The following is a 20,382-nucleotide window of genomic DNA, read 5'->3' as shown; positions in this document are numbered from 1 at the left end:
CAATTGCTGTTGAAATCAACTGTTGCCTTCTGTTATATACTTTGAAAATGAGCTGGGCAAATTTTGAAATGTTATACCTAAGCATACGGGACAGAGAAAGCACTTATTGCTCTGGTGCCTTACTATATTGTGCCCATCAACAGGAAATATGGCTGGACATCTGACATTTGATACAGTTGACCACCAAACTCTACTGTCCTTCCTTCACGGCAGCATGGGGTAGATAGAAATGCCCTGAAGTGGCTTAGGTCATTCCACTCAGAATTAATCAACTGTTCCTGCATCTCCATGACTCACTTGGTTGGTCCCACAAGTCTGTTCTCTCCCTCATTCTGTTGTTATCTATATGAAATAGTTGGGAGAGCTAGTGAGACAGTATAAGCCAACATGCCAGTAGTGGACAGATCACACTCATCTGTGCATCCTTTTAATGTAAAGGAAGCTGTAACTTGCCTAGTTGAGATCAGTGCTTGTATGCAGAGGCGCTGGCTGAAGCTGAACCCAGACAAAATTGAGATGATGCTTGTGAGAAGAAGGAAGTGATTTAAAGAAATCTCCATAACTACATTATCTACTAAAGACATCTCTTCTCATTTTATCGGTCTGGAGCTCTGGGATCCTCTTTCATTCTGCACTACATTTGGACACCCAACAGTGGCAAAAAACATGCACTTTCATTTGCGGGCATCCAAAAGATAGCACCTGATCTTGGCAGACTAGTATCTGGCCATAGGCAGTCCTAAGCTCAACTACTGAAATTCTCTGTATCTACAAATGAAGTTCTATACTTTAAAAGGGCTAGTTCAGGCTGCAGCAGCCTGCCTGCTTAGCAGCATAGGCTCCTAGCAATACATCATCCCACTCTGCAGTGGCTTCCTATTGAACACACAGCCCAGTTCAACATCCATTGTACTGTTTTTCAGAGCCCTGCATGGAGTCGTTCTTTAACACGTAAAGGACAACTCATTTTTTGATCTTTGCTGATGACTTTTGTCAGTGGAACAAAGAAACTGTTGCTCAGTAGGGGGAGAATTGTGGGTGTAGCAGACAGGAGCTGGCCCGAGATTGCCCAATGAAATAAGAATAACTAAACTCCCAGCATTCAGAACTAAATACAAAACATATTTTTTCCCACACTCTCCCACAATAGTACCCTTACTTGCACCAACAGTCTTCTCTTGTGTATTCAGTAATTATTAAAACCAAAACAAACACACACACACACAAACCCCTTAGCTTGCTTCTTACTAGCAGGGAAGGGGAAGAGAGATTATTGCCATTCTTACCCTGGGAGGTGCTCAGATAAGACTGTGGTCGGTGCCAATATAGGAACATAGGTAGAAAGGCTTATTTTTTTTGATAGCACCATGGAATTTTAGTAAAGAAATTTTCAGATGGTAGCGTGTCTGAGTTTATCTGATGGTCAGTGTTTGGATGCTTTACATTTCCAGTAATGTTAATCTTGTTAACATGTCCATTGATTTAACTTATTTGAAATTCTGCTTGCAAGCTGCTCCTTGCTGGAAACTTTCTGTCCTGCTGCTAAACTGTTGCACTATGAAAAGTCTTCTCTGCAGTGACTGTCATGTTAGTTTATACGGATTACCTTCATATTGTTTTTGTTGCTTTGTTCAAGTAGGAAGGTGAAATGTGTTTAAGAAGCTTTTACAACTTCACACTCCTTTCTTATTAACTTTTAAATTCTGCTGAAGAATACTTGGAACAAGAATAAACAGTACTACAGAGGGCCCTTAATCATAAACTCAGTGTTTCCCATTGCTCATTTATTGCTTTTTCTGGTCATCTTAACTAAATAATTTTTGTTAAATCAGCATGGCTCTTTTTAACAAAAAATAGTTAATAACTTCAGTGAGCTTTTTAACATTTAGGGCTAGATTTTCAAAACTGTTCTGCATCCACCAGCTACCATTGGCGACGGGAAGTTGCTGGATGCAGAGCACTCTTGAAAATCTGGCCGCTTCATTTACTTGTCTAAATGGGAGCTGAGCCTCTCTGAAAATCATCCTCCTTTATGGATGCTGAGTGCATTTATAAATCTGGCCCTTAACAGTAGCTCGTTTGTTCTTATGCAGCTTTGGTTTTAAAGTTTCTGCAATATTTTTTTAGACTTTTACAGCAAAACTATAGATTCCATTAACTATTGCTAGTACTGTGAATCTAGAGACTGTAACCTGGTAATAGTATGTGTGTTTGCTTATGTGTTTCTTATTGAAATAGTTGGCTATGCAGAGAGGGAGGAAAATGTCTATGGGAATACAATGGTGACTCCAAGTCCAGCTGAAGAGGAAAAAGTGGGTGGGGGGGGACACTGTCCTCACTGTTTGTACATGATTTAGCGATGATGATGACTTGGCATATTGGCTGGACGAAACTAAAATCTGGGTGTCTGTGCTGATCTGGTCATACTTATCATGACATCCATAGAACAGGACAAATCCTAAATTCCATGCATACATCCTCTATGCAGGGTATAAGAGGGAAAAGCAATAGAAAGGAATCAGTCCCTCGTTGCACAGTGGCAGAGGAGATGCTCTGCAGGCACTATTGCAACATCTTCCAACTTCAAATCCTTTGTTAAGAAGGTACCGTAATAGTATATAATCTTTAAAACATTACATGGATCGTATTGCCCGCTAAATGGCTTTTTTGGAGAGGGAAGTGTAGCTATATTTCAGTCTTCTTCAGTTTAATCAAATGCTGAATTAGAGGGTGTTCAGAGAAGGGCAACAGAAATTATTAAGACCTGGAAAAAAAACTCATGAAATGATATTGAAAATGTTGGGATTGCTTGCCTTAGAAAGGAGACAAATAAGAGAGGACATGATAAAAGTATATATAGTAATGGTAGATCAGGAGCTTCTCTCATCTTTGTCTTCTAACACAAAAATAAGGAGATGTTGAATGATATTAAATAATGGCAAATTCAAAATTGATAAAATGAAACTTTTACACACAATGTATAATTGGACTATGGAACTCATTGCCACAGGATGTCATTAGAAGTTGTTAATGCCAAGAAATTAGCAAGATTAAAAGAAATTGGACATTTGTATGGATAACAGCAAAATCCAGAGTTATAGTTAATACAATTTTGAAAGGGATATTAAACCTCATGCTTCAGGGTTGACGTCAGTATCTAAATATAAAGGATTAGGAGGAGACTCGGTGTGGGAGGCAAATTATCCCATATCTTACTGCAGGGTTCTTGTACCTTCGTCTTGTGCTGATCACATGGGATACTGGACTACACTGACTTCAGGTGTGATCTTGCATGACAACTCCTATGTTCCTAGTTAAATACTTTTCGGAGATTGATACTGTTTCTCTATCTTGCACTGTCTGTCCAAAACTTGAAATAGTTACGCAGTTAGATTAACAGTAAAATTAGCTTATTAGCATGGTACTTGAGAACTCACATCCTTTAAATAAGATTTTTTTCTGTCCATTGTCAGTCAATATTCTGCAAGAGATTGTAAATGCTCCTATCTGCCTGAGTGTTTCTATGATCTTAGTATGAGTTTATGGAGTACTATTGAGACACACGGTTCAGACACAGCTGGTCATAAACTAAAGAAGAGGTTTATGTAGGCTGTGCATTGTACCTTAAAAATCTTTCAATCTAGAAACAGCTTTGTATACTTCTTGGTGGGTACATGTTTAATAATAATAATTGGCCAAGACCCATAGGCCTGTGGATTTTTCCTTTTAACCATCTCCTTGTTTTCATATTTTCAGTAACAAAATAACCAGTTCTGTAAAGCCAACCATTTGTCCCTAGCAGTGACACCTGAACTGGAATATACGGGAATGTATATTGTACTTTTCTGAAAAGGGGTGAGTGTGTGTGTGTTACAGGAGACCTAGGTAGAAACACTTATAATTAAGGTTGTCCAACACTATCTGTTATAAAACCCTGTATTCAGTTGTTGTTACTTTGCCAGATTTTAACTATTTGGGCTGAAATTTTCCAAGCTGGGTGTCTGCCTCAGGCTGAATTTGGGGGAAGGGGAGAGTGGAGATCAAGAATTTCAGCAAAAATTGTTCAGCTATTTCTCAGAACAAAGTTAGGGATAATACATTGATTTGTCCCTGTTTTTACCAAACAAAAAAACAAAAGCAAACCACTTTTGCAGCTGTGTTGTTGAGAAGCTCTAGTACCACAGTTGCAAGCCAGGACTTCAAATTTGGAAGAGGAGTTGCCTTGGCTTCGGTGTGTGCCTTTTGCTGTCATCATGAAATTCCACCCAAATTTGGCCAAGTTATGAAACTCTGAAAATCTGTTGTCACATGCTCAGGACAGATTTGTTAGTTTTGGCAACTAAATTCTTCAGATTCCAATTCTAGTGAATTATACTCTAGGCAATAGTGGCAGAGTCTGAGTAGGACTTTCCCTACAATTGTTCCTCTTGGCTCCATACCAGGGCTTGATGTGCTGGACACAGGAACTAAGACCTGAGGTCCTGGGACATGGAGGTGAGGGGGAAAAGGGTTGGGATAAGAACAGGCTGGATGAGTCTGAGGCAGAAGGGGTCTGTTAAGCTTGGGGGTGGAGGAAAATAAGGTCTGAATGGTTTGAAAACCACTAGATAAACTCCCTTCAGAACCTGGAATAGAACTGAGGATCCTGAATTTCAGCATTCCTCTGCTGTCAGCAAACAGCTATGAAACTCATTGTTAAAATGTTTGCCTCATCTCCCTTCAGTGTCTGGAGCACATAGAAGATCTATAGGTTCCAGCCCAGCAGCTGACCCATGGGCGTATGTTTCCACATAATGCAAATTGTGTTTGTTTTTAGTTTTCACTGTGTGTTTTTAAAAATCTGGGAAATAACATGCAAAAAATATATGCAAAGCATGTTATGGGTGCAAAGTCAAGTCAGGCCCCTTGTGCATTTATATTATGATAAGTTTTTAATTACGATTCAATACTTTTTTTCCCCCCCACTGGAAACTTATTTAAAAATGCAACAAAAGAATCGTAGCAATAGTCTGCTTTAAGAGACAGTTATCTAATACCTTTACATCTGGTGAATGAAGTCATTCAAATAGCTTGGTGTCTGTCAAACATCACAAGCCTGTGTTGTAACTGAACTTTTTGCAGTATTGTTTACAACTATAAAATATTTAAGTTGAGAAAAGTATGAAGGCTGTGTTTTATGTTTGTTTGTTTGTTTTTTCTTATAGAGTTGATCTCTGTGAAGTTTTAGACCTGCATGCTTTTGACAGCTTATCTGGGATAAGGTACAGTATAACCTTATAATCTTTATTTTAGGAATTGAGTACACAGGAAATCATAAGAGATGGTTGCACTAAATAGACACTGTCACTTTAAGGTTGCAGCTGAGTTTCCATTATAAACCGAATTGTGGCCTCTTGTCTAAAAGTAAAGTAAAGTACATTTTTTAAAAAACATTTGAAGTGAATTGAACAAGGAGATGTTATATTTAGAGAACCTAAAAGTTGTTAATTACAGAGTCAAGTATAATATTTTTTTTTGCCATTTTGTAGCAAAGAGCAAAATCCCACTTTATTGGGTGACCTCTTTTGCCCAAGACACAAATTCCATGTAATTACAAAAGTTATTAACATTTCCTTTAATAACGTCACTAGGCAACATCAACTTTGGCATTCTTGGTGTATAGGCTGTCAACTGACTGCTGAAGACCTAAGCATTCATTTGAAGAAGAAAAACCTTCAGTCCCTTTTTCTTACATTTTAAGTTGCCTCTCTCTGCAACTTGATCACTTCACAGTGGAAAACAGAATTTTTTTTCTATTAAAAAGCTTGTGAGGGTGGTCAAGAAACCCTCTCTGAGGTTCACTGGGGATTGAAGACCTGATAATGCCCACAGAAAAGGGTAGGTTAAGTGTCTCCCTTACCTCTTCCTTCAGTCAAGTTCACACACAGACCCCTCTTAGAGATTCTAAGTGAGTTGCAGAAGTAGCACCCAGAGAGTATTGAGTTAAGGTTGCTCTTCTCAAATAAGGCTCTCAAACAACCTTACTCTGCCCCCACATAATAATGCCTACAGAAAATCAGACTATATTACCTATCTATCCATAAAATAAAGTTTCATTTTATAAGTGCTCGCTAGGTTGTCTTAATTAACTAGATTGTCTGAATCCTAATTAAGGCTAAGGTTTTGTCATGGATATTTTTAGAAAAAGTCAGACAGGTCACAATAAAGAAAAATTCAGGGAAGCCCATCACCCTGTCCCTGACTTTTACTAAAAATATCCACAATAAAATGGGAAGGGACTGGGCAGCTGCGGGGGTTGCTGTAGGTTCTGGGGCCCCACCACCAGTGGGGTCTCAGAGCTCCAGGGTCCCCCCTGTCACCAGCAATGGAGGGAAGCTGCAGGGTCCCCTTGCCCCCTCCCCCCCCCAGTGGCAGGGAGCTGCGGGAAACCTCCTGCAGCTGCCGCAATGGGGAGCTGCAGGGGTCCCCCTGCCACTGCTGGGCAGGCCGGGGGCTGCAGAGGTCCCCCCTGTCTGGTGGTGGCCGGGGTCCCTCCACCCCCTTCGGCGGGGAGTAGCTGGGAGTTGCAGGGTACCCCTGCTCCCATGGCAGCTGAGAGCTTGGGGCCGCTAGCTTAGGGGCTGCTACCTCAGGCGGTAGCTCACAGCTCCTTCCCGCTGTGGGAGGCTGCGGGACCCTGCAGCTCCCAGTGGCCAGGTCTGAAGTCACAGAGATCTTTGGAAGTTATGCTGCGTTACAGCTTTCTTTGTGTTCTTGTATTATGTGCTTTACTGAAAAAAAATACAAATCTCTAATTAGACGCATTAGAGCACTTGCACACAAAGAACAAATGTGTACAGTGACAAATTACCACACTTTATATTGGAGACATATGCATGAAACCATAGAACAAGTTTCTGTGGTGTGCATTTTAGGTAAGCTACCTGCAAAGTAGGGTGATGGTAAACTGACATTTGTACAGGGACAGAGTTGAGGTAGCATGAATTACTTTATTTGGGACAAAAAGAAAAGGAGTACTTGTGGCACCTTAGAGACTAACAAATTTATTAGAGCATAAGCTTTCGTGAGCTACAGCTCACTTCATCGGATGCATTTGGGACGTTAGTTCTGAATTTCCTGAGTTTCTAATATTTGAAAGATTTATTTATTTTATTTTATTTTTACTCTAGCGTTCTTGTACTGATATAAGCCTGCACCTAATCTAAGGCTTTATGTTAAAATCATACTATACTTCATTTTGAATATTTCTTCTTCAATTAAAATTGTGATATTTAAGTCACAATTTTAACAAGCCAGGCTATTTGGAAATGCATCTGAGTGATCAGCATTTGTTTTTATTTTCATACACTGAGTTGACAAGTAATACAGTTGTACCTCTTTCCCCTGTGATACACAGTGTGGATGAAGACCAAAAAATGACACAAGGAAAGCAAAAATGCGAGATGTGTAAAAATAGTTTTCTTTGTCCCATTCAGCACTTCTCCTTTAAATAATTTATAATAAAGTGAGAATAGACTTCACAGGTAAACTTAAATCTAAAGTGAGAGACGGTTGAGGGCTTGGTAAATTACCGCATAAGCCTTTTCTGTGTTAGGTTAGAAATGAGTCTGAGCCACAAAAGTCCAATTCAAATTTTGAACCTCCCCAAAATTTGGGGTTGTTCTAACCCATCTGTTTTGGAGACCTAGGTTCAAATGTAGAGCCTTAGGCCATCGTAAACTCTTATGTTGTGGCCTCACGTTAGTCCTTATTGGATTATCCTGCACCACAAAACATACAATTTGATGATTTGTGTTTGAGAGGACTAGGACTGAAGTAACAGGGGTGTCTCATCTTAGGGATTAATTTCATTAGCAGAGCTGGAAGGAAGCTGGCACATAGTATATCTTGTTTTAGTAAATGCTATAGGTCCTTTCTCCTGCCCTGCTCCCTAATAACTTTAAAAACATGACTTAAAGTAGGGAAAGGAAGGACTACATTGATTTTTTTGCCTTCTGTTCTGTTCTTAGTGATACTGTTTGGATGACTCAGTTTGCCCTTCGTTTTGACACAAAAGTTGGCTGAGAGTTGATTTGTTGCATTTTTAGAGTATTAAAGTGAACACTTATTTCAAAACCTTTATTATTATGATTATTATTATTACTATTTACAACAACTGTATTTTTGCTAGCTGTCTGTGCATGTTAGAACTAAGATATGTAAACTCTCCATGTATTTTGCCATTTGAGCATAATTTTAACTTGTATAATAGTTTAATGCTTTGATTTATTTTAAGAATGAGAACACTTTTTTAGCCTTCGTCCCTTTTGTTTTTGTTTACAGTAGCAAATGTCACTCAAGTAATCAAAAGGTCCTTTTCATTTACTGTGTTTGGATTATGGAAATGACATTATAGCTATGAAATGATGTTTGGCAGTGATTAAACAAACAAGTAAAATTAAATTATTGGTACTTAGATGTACTGTATAGTTGCAAAACAGAGAAAATCCTTCAAAGATTAACCAGCTGTGAAGGATTAAACTTGACACCCTCCTTATCATGACCCCTGGGGTGACTAATTCACTCCAACAGCTTGTCTACACACACACTTTCCCCCTCCTCTCTTTTAAACCCACTCTTACCTATTTACCCCTCACTGTTCTTAAAACCTTGCAAATGTTTTGTTTTGAAGTCCTTGGCCTCCCTGTAGTTGAATATATGCTACAATTGTTGAAGACATAATCTGCTGGAAAATGTTTATCTGTGTGCTGTCTCACATCATAACAGAGCAGTGCCTTTTACAATTTCCCTCCACCCCTTGCATCTGATCAAAATGTGAAGCATTCTGAAAATGTAGGTAGATAGAAATACATAGGCAATATTTTTCTTAAAATCAGATTTAGGAAAGCCAAGATTTATAAAGAAGGCACTTGATGGAGGAAGTATTTTTTGCCTATTAAAAATTCTGTATATATCATCAAATCATTGCTTACATAATTTGTATTAGTGATCACTGATCCAATTCTCAGTCAGAATGGTGATGACAAGACTTACTTTTTTTTTTCCTGGCTTTTTCTGTGCCATATCTCCAAAAATTATCTTTCATTCAGTTGCTGCTGCTCCAGCGTGCTTGACCATACTCTGACCATCTTTTGCATAGATTACTGCTACTTTTTCTTCTCCAGTCTCCCTGATTCTCACATGACTCTCATCACATCTGTTCAGTGTGCTGTAATTAAAGTAATTTCTATGCCTGCTGCTACGTATTACAAAATATAAAATGTGTGTATGGGTTTATGTATAGGTGATCAAAACATACTTTGAGATAAGTTTTTTATAGGTGCACATTACTTAGAATTGCATATGTATCTCAAAGTAAAACTAAGTACGAAAATATTTTAAATATACTAATTTGTACTATTTTGTCCTACTTGTTAGTGTAAAATTCAATTTGTACTAGATAATGCTTCATTTATGTTTATATATTCTTTGTAGTCCTTTTGATACTTTAGTAACACAAAGTAGCTAAGTATTTGACTCTGGTACTCTAACACAATGCACAAGGTTCAAGTTTACTTCTTTCCAGTTTGCAGAAAAAGCTGCAGCATGTGCAGGCGACACACCCACACCTAGATAAGGTAACTACTAAACCTTCTGCATTAAACCTTCTGATAACAAAATCCATCTGGTAATTGCTGCATATTAGGCATTGCATACTAATCATATGATCTATAGTGGACATTAACTAAATGATAATGTATTAAGGAATAATTTGAATACATGCATTGTTCTACATGGATATGCTTTATTATGTTGAACTAAATATATAGAGTGGGCCGTATTTTCAAAAGTGGTTTGCAAACAATCATGTAAATAACTTTACCCACATGAGTAGCCTCATTGAAATTAATGACTCTCATGAATAAAAGTATTCATGTGCAGGACTGGGCCCTAGATTTGTAGTCATTATTTTTCACATGCATATTTTGTGCACCCAGACAGTATTTGTGTGTATAAATTGGGTAGTTGGGCACCAACTTACTCATGTATACATTTAGAATCTTGATTAAAGACAACTGACATATTAGCCCAATATGTGTAAATTTTCTTACATAGATGCTTGTAATTTGTTTTACAAGGAAAAACTGTATAATTGTGGGTTTATAACTCTCTGGACTAGAATCTGCCCTACTTATGCCTTGATCTTGCCAATACTTAAGTACATGCTTATTTAACTATTGTGAGTAGTTCCATTGAAATTAATAGGATTGCTCATGGTAGTAAAGCTAAGCATGTGCTTAAAGAACTATTCACATTACTAAAATTAAGCACATACAGAGTTTGTAGGATAAAGGCTTTACTTTTTGTGGTGTATGTCAGGGCAGAATTTGACCCTCTGTCTAGTACAGACTTAGAATTGTCATTGTTGCATTTTTAACAATAGGAAGTAGTTCATTATTACCTCTTAGACTTTTCTTTTACTTGATTAATGGAAAATGTAATGTTTTCTTCCTTAAACATTCCTAAACTAAAAATCAAATTGGAAGGAATGGGGGAGAAGCCCAGTTTATCACTGCTACAGAAACAGACCTATGTTTAATGTTGTTTGTATTGCTTGTTTAGCACTGACAATGTGCTTGGTGCTATACAGGGCAAAAGTAGCTTTCAATGTGAGAAAGACAGGGATAAGACAATGGAAGTCACAGAGAAGAGTGAAAGCTGAGAATTTTTTGTGTGTTTGGTTTATTTGTCCCCCATAGAGTCTTGTGTATATCATGGAGTCATACAAGTAAGGTCATATAAAATATAACTGGGTACCCCACCAGTATGAGTAACCAGGGTTACAAAATATGCAGTGGATTACAAAATTCAATTTACTTGAAACCCAGGGAACAAAATCGCATTATGTGTAGTAAGGATGTAATTATTCAAAAGTATTGACTCTGGTGTCCTCTGGTTTAGGGAGGCACAAAATATTTTTCTGACAGGGTTAAGGACACTGACACTTTTATATAAAATGTCTTGCATATTTTTTTGGATTAGTTCATAAATGTATTCCAAAATTTGTGCTCTGATTTTAAATAGATTTTTGCTTTAATATTCACCTTTGGACCATTTTTATCTGTCTCTTGTAAGATACTGCTGGGCATATAGGGATCACTGTATTTAAAATGTTCTTTTATTTAAATAGTGAGTAGATTTGTTTCTATGTGAGAGCATTGTAATTGTGGCATCTTCTTTTTCTGTTTGGAACTTACAAGACCCCTTGTTACCCTAGTCTAAATTGCTCTTTTCATTTCAAGAGCACTCATTTTGTTTTGCTGCTTAAAAGGGGGAGAGTGGGACTTCCTCCTTTTGTAGTTTGAAACTTTATTTACAACCCATACATGCAATGTAAATGAACAATGAAAGCACTGGTGAGGGTGGTGGGGGAGAAGGTAAATACATTGTGATGGAAGGTGTGATTTTAACATATGAATGCTTCATTAGACACTGAACGAGAATGCTTTGTCAAATTTGTCTTCAGTGAGCAATTCAAAACTATCCAGGATTTTTTTAAAGTAACCTTCAGATAAAAACAAAAAACCCTGAAACAATATAATCAGTAACCTGGGCGACAGCCAAATTTTAAAGGGACGCTGTCAAGTTAATTGAATTATAAAAATATTTGCTTTGTGCTCGGTAGCGTATGTCGGGGAATGAGGGAAGGCTCACATAAATGAACTCCATGCCATCTCCCTCACCTGGGGCCACAATTCGAGCAGGTGGAGAGGGAAAGGCCCAACTTGGACTTACCACAGAGGGAGCTATGTTCCGTGAAACCAGGGAAGGTTGGTCAGATCAGGACTTTCTCTGGTGAACTTCAGCATTTCCCCAGAAGTTCTGAAAATTAGAGTTGTGGCATGATGTAGGGGAGGCATAAAGGCAATTGCTGTGTGAAATGGAGGCAGAACCAAAGAGGTTATATCACATAGTTGAAGTAGCTGATGGGTGCACTGTTCCATTGGCTGTTGTTAAGACACTATGATGACCTAGAGGAATAGTTGTTTTTGCAAGTTTTGCACTTAAACCAAAAGTGCTTGTTGCGAATATGTTAGTGTGTGTGTGAGAGAGAGAGGTTTTGTGGACTGTTGTGGTTCTGCAAAAAGGTTAAACTGGTCCTAAATTTTAAAAAGGGAAATCAGCAAAGTTAGTCATGTTTTGACAGCACATCATTATAGAAAACCCAGTTGTCTTAAACCTGGAAACTAAACTCAGAATATTAAAATGAGAAATAGTAGGACTTTAATACTTTAACTCAGTGGTTCCCAAAGTGGGGTCCACCATGGGTTATGTGGGGGGGTCTGTCCCTTGAACCTGGGCCAGAACTCACTGGAACAGCATTCCAGCACTTTTGCTGCATGGAGGATGCCATTGTGAGAACAAAATGGCATTCTCCACACACCCGTGATGTCATATGCACAATGTATGAGAGGACATGCTGGCAGCGGCATTCCTCTAGTACCAATACTTGCATATTCAGGACTAAACCCCCCTGTTAGCATTTAGAAGTACTTTTTCTGCCATTCATTTCAAGACTCACAAACCTCGGAAAGTAATAGCCCCATTTAGGGGAAACAGAAATACAGATAAAGTTACAGGTATAGGTTTTCAGGGAATCCTGACACCACTAAACTAGACTCGGTATATTTGTCTATATGTGTGTTTTCAGAGGCTTCAAACAGCTCCATAGCTAAGCTTACTGAAAATAATGTTAGTTAAAATGAAAATAACTGTTTTGTGACAAAAATGGACCAGTGGTTAAAAAGCGGAACCAATAAGAAGAAAAAATATATCTACTATTGAACAAACATGAAATCAACGAGGATCAAAGTGACAACAAAAGTGTAGCTAGTAATAAGGAAACATCATTGACACGTCACTGGTGTGAAATGTGAAAATATGGAAGGTGACAAACATTATGAAAGAACAAAGAAGAACAGGAACTATGATGAGCTTTTCATTAAATTTGGCTTTACCTGTATCATACAAGAAGATGTACAGTTGCCAAACTGTTTTCTGTGTTACAAAATGCTTTCTAATTAGTGTTTAAAACCAGCCAAACTCTGCTGACGTTTACCTACAAAACGTGTTCTGTACATAGATTAGCCCGTAGAATTTTTCAAACAAAAATTAAGCAACTTGTAGGTTGGAAAATAGCATGTTATTAACACAAACCATGTCAATCATAAAGCTCTCGAGGTTTCCTATAAAGTTAGCTATAGAATTGCTAAAGTTGGAAAACCACACAATTGCTGAAGAGCTGATTCTTCCAGCCGTGAATGATGCGGTAAACATAATACTAGAAGAGAAGCAAGGAAAGCAATTAGAAATTATTGAACAATACACTATCTAGCAGAATACGCGACTTGAGTGATAATGTGGAAAAACTGGTGTCGCTTGCAGTTGAGTCTGTATATTGCCTTGCAAATCAACAGATGTTGCTAATCTTCTTGCGTATGTTTGGTATATTTTTGATGAGGTGGCTGAAGACTTGATTTGTCATCATCCTTTGCCCACATGCACAACAGCAGAAGATATTTTTTGAATAACTTTTTTTTTTTTTTAACGAAAGTGTTGTGTTGGTCTGTGTACTGATGAAGCTCAAACAATGATGGGTGTAAATTGAGTGGAATTGTTGCTCAAGTATGTCAAGTGCCACCAAAAATGCATTGTTACCATTCTAGCATATGTTGTGAAGCATTGGGGGCAAAAAAATCAGCAGAATTAAAGGCAGTGTTAAATGATGTTAAAATCATGATTTTTTTAAAATTGCCTACTATGTATTTGTGCATATTTAACACTCTGCAGTAACCTGGGAAGTGAACACTCTTCATTACTTCTACAAACACAAGTCCATTGGTTCTCTCCCGAGGGAAGGTATTGGCCTGTTTGTTCAGAGACGTCGTTTTCCATGGAGTATCCTTTTGAATTTTCAGACAGCCAAATTGCACCTTTTAGACAATCACAGCTGGCATACTTGAAGGACATATTTTCTCAGTTAACTTAACTGAATTAAGATTTCCAGGGAAGGAATATCAATAGCCATATATGATGATCAAGACTAAGGAGGAGCAATGATGATAAAGATTTAGTTGTGATGTCATGTGACAAATGACAATTTTGATTGTCTTTATTAGATGTATTTTATATGAAAATGCAAAACATAACATTCTTCGGCATTTGAGTAAACCTCAAGGACAATTTCCAAGAATATTTTCCTGGGAAGAATGATGCCAACAATTGGATTCAACACCTCTTTGCTAGAAAAGCAAAACCATCAAAGGATTTGAATATTGAAGACGAGCGGAAATAATGGAATTGTTCTGTGATGGAGATTTGAAGATGGACTTTACAAAGCATTCGTTGATCCAGTTTTGGCTGCAACAGAAATTAAAGTACCCAAGGCTGTCAAGCCAGAGCTGTGGTGTTTTATTTTGTTTTTAATCCCATTCGCCACTACCTATTTGCATGAAAGTGGTTTCTTGGCACTCATCTCATTAAAATCAAGATATAGATACAAACTGAATACAATGCAAGATCTTTAGGCTGAAACTTTCAAATATTGTGCAAAATATATCAAAATTGTGTTCAGAAAGGCAGGCCCACTCATCACACTGAGTAAGACAATATGTTTCTTTTTATTTCAGTTTTAAATTTAAATGTTTTAACAAAACTACTATAGTTATATTTTATATCCATACCTATGATTTCTTTTAATTCATACCATGTTTGATTGATGACTGTATTTTCCATAATGTTCTATGATACCTACCTATACTTTGATACACAGTTTAATGGTTGTTATAATAAATAAATAAATAACTTGTTATAGTTGCAGACTGTTTACTTTTGGTTCCTTTGTGAGTCTTACTTTAATTACAAAGTAAGTAATACAATAACCGCAACATGAAACTACATATAAAAATGAAAGGGGCCTGGGAAATTTAGTCAGATGCCAAAGAGCTCTGTTGCAAAAAAAAGTTTGGGAAACACTGCTTTAGCTCAAATCGCAATGTGACCGTGATTACTGGAGTTGCTATCGACGCATCCAAAATTAAAATTCTTTGGCAGAGAGTGATTGATAATTAATGCTTAAATTTAAGTTATATTATGCTTAGATTTGATTTTTGTGGCCAATGCCTAAGACTGAGTTCAAAATTTCTCTCATCATTCAGATTTATGTTCACACTAATCTATGTGTTAAGTCTCTCTCTTAAAATACAATAGCATAAACTCTTAAATGAATACCTAGTGGGGAAAGAGGTAAAGTATAATACTTCCTGAATTTTATGTGGGAGGTTGCAACTTCATATTATTAAGGAAATGATTATTGTTTATGTAGTGTGGTACTGTTTAACCAGCAGCCCATTTCCCACTACAAAACAGTATGAGTTCATTGTTGTTATCCCTATTTAGTTTAATACTCAACGGTTTATAAAAAAAACTATTGAGATGTATGAGGTATAAATGAGAGCAGGGAGTTTTCTCACAGTTGGCTACAAGCTCTTCTGGAGGATAAAGGGTGCTTATTGACTTCATGTGGAGAGTCGATAGAAGTATAGCTACAGTACGTGTGAAGCATAATAGACGTGACTCGGTCCCTCTTTTGAAGTTACCTGTGAACAAAATGTTAGTACTTGTTTGGGGTGTTGGTTGGTTTATTTTATTTTATTTTGTGAATTACTCTGTCATTGAGTAAACTCATAGAATTGCTGCTTTAGTCATATTTTATTTTTTTCCAAATTTTATAACCACTTGGAGAGACAAGGTAAGTGAGGTAATATCTCTTTTATTGGACCAACTTCTGTTGGTGAGAGAGACCAGCTTTCAAGTAAGCTCTGTGGAAGCTTGAAAGTGTCTCTCATCAACAGAGGTTGGTCCAATACAAGATATCACCTCACCTATTTTATCTCACCTCACTGAGATGGTAATTTTGTAAGTTGAGCTTTAAGTAAAACGTAGTTCTTAATGGATTTTGAAATAATTAATTTCAGCAGTTCTAAATAGGACATTAGCACATTGATTTTTTTTTTTCTTGTCTATGATCAGGCTGTAAGTAGTAATCCGCCGTTCACTTTTGGGTAAAATACAGCATTTTGGGTTTTTTTTGTTTAGAGCTCTATTTATAAATCTTTATTTTTTCATAGCATAAAAAGTGTACAGCAATGACAGGATAAACTCTGGTGCATTAAAAGAGAACCCCCTTATGGTGACACACGTGTATCAGCCCAGTGAAACTGTGCTGGTGAATGGGAACAACCATGAAGATACAAAAAAAAAAATAGCTAAGGGAAGTAACTTTATTAAACACCTTTGAAAGATTACCAGTATTAACAGCCTCTTCATATTAACAATTGTTTAAAAGGACGAAATATCAATTAGTTCTGAGTTCTATAATATGAAATGTTATGGCATCAAAATACCCAAAGGTATTGACTGTAGGGAATATTATATTCCTTAAACTGACATTATAAAAAACAGCTGAAATAACCAGAGTAATAGACTATATTAGAGCAGAACCAGTGCGTTGATATTTTTTCCTTTGGGGGTTTTTGTTACAATTCCTAATTTATACTGTTAAGTGTACAAACATTTGTTTTAAATAAGGTATTGAACTGTTTAGTTTATTCGGCTCTAATTTAGAATAACTGAATATTAATACTTAAATCTATCTGCAGACTATTGTTACAGTTACGTTTGAAATATTAGGAAACACAACTGAAGAAAATCTCAATGAATTTATTCAGGTGAGTGCTGCATAACTGTTACCTGAAAAATGTGTACTACACCACTTGAGAAAATTATCACTTGTGTAAAGCTTCAGTTTTTAAAAATGTATTCCTATTTTTAGAATCTTCTGTGGGAGAGGAGTGTGAAAGACAAGGCTGGTCATCCCATGGAGGTCATAAGACTCAAGGTTCAGCTTTTCAATTTACCTAACTTTTTATAACAACTTCTATTTTTTAACTCCCTTACTCATGTTAAGGATAAAACAGTCCAGCCATATCCTTGAATGTTCATAGTTGCCCCATCCCTGGATCACTTCATTTGAGCTAGGGGAAAGGAGGTAATAACTTCCTTTTCAGGATGCAGTTCTCTCACCGCTTCACTCCTCCCACATGGCTAGCGAGCTCTGCTGGCCAGCACATGCGGGATGAAGACCCATACATCGTTCCCTTTACTCTCAACTCACTTGCTCTGGATTTAATGGGAGGAAGCACAGTTCCTGTACTCCCCCAAGCACCAAGGCTGGAATTACGATCAGCCCGCTGTGCAAGGGTGGAAGAATCATTATTCCCTTGTATTGCTACTGAAGGGCTAGTCACAAGCTACTCCATAATGATCAGTTGTATTAATGTTGAGTTTTCTTTGCAGAAGCCCTTGTTGCCAGCTCTTGAATGTTATATAGTCCTTGAAATCTTCCTTCCCATTACACCCAAAATGGCCATTTCACTTGGAAAATCTACCTAGGGTTGTAATTCAATTTCTGCAAGTTAAGTCGAGAAGTATAAGTGCACCATAAAATTCGGGAAGGGGAGTTGAGGGGAGACATGTCAAAGTCAACACTTAACATTCTCTACAAACCTGAGGAGATGATATTTTTAACGAAGCAATCAATGGATATGCAAACAATAAGTGAAATTTCTCAGGAAAATATTGTCCTGTATTTGCAAGGAGTTTATAAATAGCTTCTATTTCAGTGTATGTTACCTACTCCCCCACAAACAAACAGCTGGTTAAAAAAGTCATACAGAAAATATGCACATTCAAAACTCTGTCAGTGCTTTAATAGAGTACAGTAAAGAGAAAAAATATGTTCAGGTTTATTTTCTTATTGCTTAATGAGAACAGCATTTGTAATGGTGCACAGTTGAGTGACAAAATAATTATTTTTACTTGAACTTTATTAGTGGTTATATATTTGTTAGGTCCTACTACAAGAAAATCAGGACACTTTTGTTGTCTTCAATCCTCCTCCTCCTCCCTAAAATCTAAAAACCTACTGATATTACTTAGAAAATATAGTCTGGGAAGAAATAATGTTGCTATGTATCAATATATGTTCTGCATTTTCCCTACATTTTCCTATACTGCGCACTTGAATCAAAGCAAAATGTAAAAGGTAGGCCTCTGTCCTGCAATTGTCTGTGCACTAAGCCTCACTGAAATAAATGGGCCTCCATGCAGATATATCCAAGTCAGTTGTAGTATGGGTGCCACCGATTCTCTTTTTGCTTATGTCCCACCTGAAGTTATAGTCCTGTTTGACACTACAGTCATCTCAACACCAGTTAATTTGTCAAACAGAGGATTAGGACTTCAGGATTTCAGATGAGGAATAAGTAGAAATGAGCTGACTGACAAGATCCTACTTTAATGCAAATGACTGTGTGTGTATATGTGTGTATGTATAAATAAAAAAATAAAACCTCTTCCATCCTCCTGAAAAGATACAGAATATATTAGATAATCAGAGATGTGTGTAACTAGAAAGTTTTGCAAGGTTTTCTATGAAGTGTTAATGGATCTTTCCAACGGGAGTTTTTGGCACTCAGTTGCTGGTCTCATTGTGTTGGCTCTAATAACTTCATTATGTTGCTGAGCCTTTTTAAAATATTGACAGTCATACACATTCATATATCTTTGTTTTAGAATAGTAAAAAATTATCCATAACCAGGAAACTCTGTGCTGTACTGCCTACCTTCTGTGATAGGCAACGGTGTGCTGTTCTCAGTCACACATACATTATATTAAATAAACTGGCTTTTTAAACAATTGAAATACATAGGCTAAAAATGAAAATTTAAAAATCCTGGCAACTTTCCAGTTGAATCAGAAAACATTTATTGCAGTAGCTAGACTATGTAATATAATCTGACCAGCATTACCCTTATCTAGCCTTCCTCCTCTTATTTGTTAAGTCTATGGGTTGTGTTGTCTTGTATTCAAATTATTGTATTCTGTTTGTACAGAGCCTAGCACAATGTGGTTCCTATTCAGATTGCAGCCTCTAGGCTCTATTGTGATGATAACAATAACTGTCCTCTTGATCAGGGGTTGGTGTCTGTTAAAGACAAATCTCACCAGGTGATTGTCCAAGGTGTCCATGAACTGTATGATCTAGAAGAGACCATGGTAAGCTGGAAAGAGGATGATGAAAGAACAAACAGATTGGTTGTAATAGGTAAGAGGAAATGACACATTTCTTAGTTTTTGCCTTTTGTGAGATACAGTTGACCAAAGTCAGACTAATTCTTCAACGGGTTAAACAAAGTAAATAAAATACAATTGTCCATAAATTTTATGTATATATGGAGTGTGTGTAATTAAAATATGTATGTATGTTTTATATATTCTATATGTAGGATTAGCAGAATTCAGTTTTTATCATTTTGATGAATATTAGTAGTTTATTTTTAAGCATTTTTAATAATTTACATTTTCCTTGTGGCACAAAATTACGAGTTTTAAGCCTTTTTCAGTTTTTATTAATTTAAAATTTTCACAATTGTGGGACATTATGGGGACAAGGGGGTCAGACAATATTTAATGACAGTAGAAAACACTGATATTCAAAAAGTTAATGCTTGATAGCAGTTAAAACGCAAATTATCAACATCACCTGTCAAAATATACTCAAGTAAATATTCTTAAATCAAACTCTTAAGTTCTCAAGTGGCACTCTTTTTCTTTGCCTGTCTGTAAATTGTGATTATTGATGGAAATATTTTGTTGGTTTGTGTGTACAGTGACGTCAAGGTTTACTGACCATTTACCGATTTAAAAAATCTAATCCTTCCAAGTGTGTGTGTGTGTGTGTGTGTGTGTGTGTGTGTGTGTGTGTATATATAACTTTAAAAAAAAATCTAGGATTAAAAACAAGCTTGTGGGAATGATTATAATCAAAGATTTGATAAATCTCCATAAGGAAAAAATGTTATTACCTTTTAGGTGTATGTAATCTTAAAGGCTGATATCATATTTTCTTTCAGAAATGTTCATAATTAATGTTGAAACCACACACCTCTTAAGATTTTTGGTTGTTTTTTTAATCTAAACTCCAGTTTGACTCTGAAGTTTTAATGAAAATTAATCCAGCATTTCTTCCCCATTTCTCTTATTTTATACCTTATTGTAGCCTGTTTGGAAATCTATAGTTTAAAGTTGCAACTTAAGATCATTATAATAAGCCTGTGTTTTAACTCATTAGTATGTAACAGGTGTTTGTATACTTGTTGTTTTTCATTGATGTATGGATTATTTTGTGATATGCTGGAAAATATGAATTTTTGTCTGTTTACAGGCAGGAACTTGGATAAGGATATCCTTAAACAAGTATTTATAGCTACCATGACAGA

At 36.7% G+C, this 20,382-nt stretch overlaps 1 protein-coding gene across 1 annotated transcript in view; it reads left to right on the top strand.

Moving 5' to 3' along the window:
* Positions 1-20,382, top strand: part of CBWD3 (COBW domain containing 3) — a 42,658-nt gene that overhangs the window by 21,313 nt on the left and 963 nt on the right. Inside the window, 6 exon segments of the mRNA XM_043514547.1 lie at positions 5,205-5,261; positions 9,566-9,617; positions 16,701-16,769; positions 16,874-16,939; positions 19,079-19,208; positions 20,328-20,380. Coding sequence (XP_043370482.1) covers positions 5,205-5,261; positions 9,566-9,617; positions 16,701-16,769; positions 16,874-16,939; positions 19,079-19,208; positions 20,328-20,380 — 427 coding nt within the window.

This window comes from Dermochelys coriacea, chromosome 5 (genome assembly GCF_009764565.3).
Source record: "Dermochelys coriacea isolate rDerCor1 chromosome 5, rDerCor1.pri.v4, whole genome shotgun sequence".
Classification (NCBI taxonomy): Eukaryota; Metazoa; Chordata; order Testudines; family Dermochelyidae; genus Dermochelys; species Dermochelys coriacea.
This window is presented reverse-complemented; position numbering and strand designations above follow the sequence as displayed.